At 38.0% G+C, this 5,295-nt stretch overlaps 1 protein-coding gene across 1 annotated transcript; it reads right to left on the bottom strand.

Annotated features, from left to right (window-relative positions):
- Nucleotides 1-887: 887 nt before the first annotated feature.
- Nucleotides 888-4,906, bottom strand: antkmt (adenine nucleotide translocase lysine methyltransferase). The gene is made up of 6 exons (XM_062985082.1): nt 4,863-4,906; nt 3,118-3,281; nt 2,927-3,031; nt 2,697-2,837; nt 2,215-2,265; nt 888-2,103 (listed from the first exon to the last, which is right to left on the bottom strand). Exons 2-6 carry the CDS (start codon nt 3,277-3,279, stop codon nt 1,915-1,917), a joined length of 648 nt encoding a protein of 215 aa, XP_062841152.1. The 5' UTR covers nt 3,280-3,281; nt 4,863-4,906; the 3' UTR covers nt 888-1,914.
- Nucleotides 4,907-5,295: the final 389 nt, after the last annotated feature.

Here is a 5,295-nt window from a genome sequence, read left to right as displayed (position 1 = left end):
CTCCCCGCCGGAAGTGAAATCTTAATCTTGAGCCGGATGAAACCGGCCACAACGACGACACGTGTGGCAAAATCAAGCACCCAAACTGTACAGGGTGTGTGAATAAAAAATGAGCAATATACCTCACGATCAACATCAAGATCTCAGAGGCGCATTCTTCACCATAATTCAGCATTACAGATGTAATTTATGCATAACCAAAACATAAGAGGTAACATAACTTCATCATGTCTGATTAAAGTACATAAACAGATATAGCCTGGAACAAGTCACAATACACAGACAACAACTAGTTAACAAGTAATAATAATACTGGAAAACGTCAACCTTTTGTCTTGATCCAAGGCTTGAAACATTCTCAATGAATGTTTGAGCCAAACTAATGCAAGTCATGTCATATGTCACTTTCAAAAATTGAAAAAAGTAATAAAATATCACCTTTATATTTATACATTTTAGTATCTTTTGATGGTAGCACTGTCGCCTCACAGCAAGAAGGTCATGGGTTCACAAGTTAAATCTTAAACACAGTCACGGACAATTTTGTATCTTCAATTCACCTCACTTGCACGTCTTTGGACTGTGGGAGGAAACCGGAGCTCCCGGAGGAAACCCACACAGACACGGGGAGATCATGAAACCCCTTCACAGAAAGGACCTGGACTCTCACCTAGGGATCGAACCCAGGACCTTCTTGCTGTGAGGCGACAGTGTTACCAACTGAACCACCATGCTGCTCATTAACTAGACTAAGAAAAGTGAAGTGTGTCAGAATTGCTCAGTCACATTGTAGAAAATTAACTGGGGCGTACCCGAAAGACTTTGGCTGTAATTGATATTGATGGAGGCTCAAACAAGTATTCATTAAGGACTACAAATCCAGGTAATTATAGTATTATTCTTTACTGAAAGAATTGCATGAATTTGCATTGTACTTACATAGTTCTTAGCTAAACTGATATAAATCAACGGTGGGGACAAACAAACAAAAAGATAAATATTAAAATGCACGGTTTGAGCATGTGTGAGATTAACTAGGTCACACACAGAACAGGAAGTAACCAGGCATTTAAAAAAGCACAGACACTTTGAAAAATGCAAAAATTTAGATTATGGGCGTACTCTAAGACGTCACATCAAGGGAGCACTTCCGTTAGACTATGCTTATCATTAAACCGGCTTTTACAAACCATATTTCCAGAATTTAACTGATAAAGTACAAATTGTTTTCACTGACAAAACTAATTGTATTTTTTAATAATAGAATGTGACACCTGCAACATACTTAAAACAGCTGGGACAGAGGCAAATTAAGACTAAGGTTATACAAGTAACATTGTTCTGGAAGGTTCCACAAATTATTTTCATCAAGATTAAGTATAAAAGGAGCATCCACCAAGGTTTAGAACGTGTCCTAACTTTGCTGGATATAGGGTTTGTATGTATATATACTTTACATTTACATTTACATTTTCGGCATTTAGCAGACGCCTTTATCCAAAGCGACTTACATTATAGTTACAGTGTACAGTCTGAGCAATTGAGGGTTAAGGGCCTTGCTCAAGGGCCCAGCAGCAGCAACCTGGCAGTGGTCGGGCTTGAACCGGCGACCTTCTGGTTACTAGTCCAGTACCTTAACCACTAGGCTACGGCTTGCCCTTAATTAATGTAATAAATACTTAATATATACTTAATGAATTAAATACAATTAAAAACAGTATTACTCATTTTCAAACAGTATGTTAGTCTGTACAACACCTGCACACTCCTAATCTCTGAATACAGGAGTAGTGCCTGTGACAACAGTTGCATAAAAATCATTCAGTGCATCATATTACACAATATTAATAAATAAACTGTCCAGTAAAACATCATAAAATTGACGAAATATCATAAAATTGCTCTAAAACTGAGTCATGACTCTAAACTGCTGTTCCTTGATTGGCTGTTTTCTCTGAGAACTTGTACACGATAGGCCCAAGCTCTGTCCACGCCCTCTCCCTCTATCCCGCATGGCGTCCAATCTGAGAAGGGAAAGCGTCCAGCAACAATCAGAGCATCTTCAGGAAGCTCAACCAGTAACTTCTTCTGAAGAAGTGGAAGCTTAAAGATACAACAGACAGACTTTGTAAATACTTTATGCAAATGTATTGTTTATAACCACAGATAAGCAGGTGTGTATCAGAGTATTTGAAAATGACTGGGGACACTTACAACACTTGGAGCCAGAAACACTGTGATGTTCTGATAGCTAGAAAGATCCACCTGTAAAGAGATAAGAAAATCATTTTACTACATTTAAAGCAGATCAGTGTTAATCTTTAATGAATTTATTTCTAGTTACAGTATTAGCATTGTATGGACTAAATCAGTCACAAAGATTAGTTTTAGTCTCATTATAACTGCAGCAAGTGTTGTAACGTGTAAATGTGTCTTTTTTCTGACCATATAAATAGGACATTCAACATTTGTGTAATATTGCCGCTCTACATAAAACTACCAGGTCCCAAATTGTTATTCCTTCACTGCAATTTTTGCTACATAAAATGGATTCATAAAATAATCACACATTCAGCAATGCCATCAACCTGGCCCGGGCATCTAACAGACACACTGTTGGCTGTGTCTGTGGGTGGGAATATCGGGTAGGAATAAAATGGCAAGCACTGAGAGACAGAGTACAAAAAATTACCCACCTTCCACAAGTCCTCCCTCCGATAAGATACTTTCCTGTGATTGCCAGTTCTCCAAGCATGAAATCGTGCAAACCGGAGAAGCCAGGGGTTCAGCTCATAGCCTACAGCTGGAGAAAAACCCTGCCGGCTCGCCTCTAACACCTACACACACACAACAATAAAGTCAGCATGGCCAGACACACACAAAACCCTGCAATGGTTTTTAATAAACAGTGATCTGATTCACTTACAATCCTACCGTCCCCTGATCCCAGGTCAGCAAGCCCTCCCGAGCGGCCCTTCAGCAGAGCCATGACGTTGCTCACTTGTCTTTTACTGGCTGGTATATACGGCACCTGCATGAACACAGAGGTCGTACTTCAGTGACCTAATGTGCTTTACACACACACATACTATCTGAGCTATTACTCTTCATGCTAACCTGGAGTTTAAGAGGCACTCTGCGGAACCCTGGCATCAGAACTCCTGCCCACATGGCATACACAGCCAGTCCTGTTCCCGCTGTCAGCTGCAAGAGGCCCCATCCTCCAAATCGCTTTTCTTTAAATTGTGTAAGGATCTCCTGCTGTGTGTCGTCATCCATGCCTGTTTAGAAACATGAGAAAAAAACACAGGTAGTTTGTGGTCATCTGAGATGCACATTAGGGTGACAGGAGATTTTTTTTACAAAAACTATTTAAAGTTTAATGAAGGTATCACCCTCATAAAAGTACTAGCTATGCAAAGAGCAATTAATAATACACTTGCATTTTCTCTAGCTGCATGTAGCATTGTTCGTTTGGTTATAACAAGCACAGTGATGCAGCCATACTAATGTGTGGTAAAGTGTTTATAACATGTTTATAATAATGCCCTGGGGAAAAGCCCACAAAGTGGACAGTTTGGTAATGTGGTGTCCAAAACAATAATCTATTAAAATGGTTACTGGTCTAAGGGATTTGCATGTTAAAGGAACAGCAGACAATATTAAAGACCAGAGTGATGAGTTTAGCTTTTTGGTATATAAAGCTTACATGATTTTTGCCAATTTGGCAAATTTGAATTCTTTTAATTTTTTGTGGCTTTTCTAAAAAAAAAAATGCAGGGTCAAAGGTAAACATACAGCATAACGTTATATAATACCATGTAACTTTGTAGTATAGCCTCCAAATTCCCAATGAGCAGTTATATTTGAATCCAGATGATGACTTTTCTGTGCCTATTTAAAAAGGGCTTGTTTGACTACACTCTTCACTCCGAAACCAATCATTACTATAGTAATGTTAGATCATCAGCACAAAAATGCCTGTATGGACAAAGTACATGGAATAGCGGTCGATTTTCCAAGGTTGAGAGGAATATTCGATCTGTCACTTTATGCCAAGAAGAGATGTGACAAAATAGTCAGATGTGATCCAAGAACCACCATAAAACTGGTCTGCCACGAATTAACAGCTGTTGAAACACATCCCCCTCTCACAGCCAAGCTTGCTTGACCTTGCTGTGGACTTGAGGGTGTTATGCAAGAAAAAAGCCTGCTTTTTTATCCATAAGATATTTGTGTATTTATCCTCAGTGACTACTCCATCCTGGTTAGTGTCCTGGTGGGTTCAGAAAAACATCGAAACACTTGAACAGTGAAACAAACTTCTATTATTCAGGAAATGAGGTGTAGCAAATCCACCAACATGGACTTTTTCCTTTTTTTTTTCTAATTTTTACTGAACACTGCATCCCAAGTAGGGTCATGCCGGGTTCCGTCCCTTTCCTGTGAACACCCTGGACAGGGTTCCATCTAGATGCAATTTAGTAGCCAAATCACCTACAGTTTTCCTGGAATTAAAGAAGAATTGAGTCCATGAAGGTAGGAAACACCAATACCAAATTGCAGCAAGGTCAAGCCTGGGTTCTAGGAACTAGTACAGTTAGAAATGCAAATCAACCTGTTATTAATGCATAAAAACAAACTTAAATATTAAAAACCTAAATATTGTTATAGGTCAGTAGTCTCTACAGGTAGAAGAGAATAAAACTGCTTATATTTGCTACATTGGTAAACACGCTAAAGCATATTTTAGAGATAAAATGTATAAACTTAATAGTTTTAATAGTATTTTAATTTACAGTACTTTACCAAAGAGAAGTAAATAATAATAATTAAAAAAAATGTCGGAATGTGTCACTAACCTGAAGGTAAAGAAGCCAAATACAGTATGTAACTGGAGTTTTCTAAAATGGGGAGTCGACATGCATCCCAAATCAAACACTATTGAATGTGAAGTGCACTATTTAGGGACCTAAAGCAATGACTTTCATTTCCATATGTAGTGTACTAAGATAGAAAATAATAGGGTATTTTATATTTAGCCTTAGACATCGTTCAAAATATGAGCCGTGTAAAAAATTCAGTTCAGATAGGGTTAATTGCTAATGTTGTATCAGTATATATAAATAAATTCCACAATCCGACATATTCATGTTATTTATTTTTGCGCTAGATTAAATTTTTTATTCCTTTGTAAGACTTTTATCTTAGCATGCTTTGGGATTGTGTTTTGACGACGAAAATGTTCTGCGCCGGAATATAAACACAATTCAAACAACAACAAGCTGTTAATGG

Source organism: Trichomycterus rosablanca, chromosome 22 (assembly GCF_030014385.1).
Source record: "Trichomycterus rosablanca isolate fTriRos1 chromosome 22, fTriRos1.hap1, whole genome shotgun sequence".
Taxonomy (NCBI): domain Eukaryota; kingdom Metazoa; phylum Chordata; class Actinopteri; order Siluriformes; family Trichomycteridae; genus Trichomycterus; species Trichomycterus rosablanca.
Note: the sequence above shows the minus strand (reverse complement) of the source record. Positions and strands in the feature narration are given on the sequence as shown.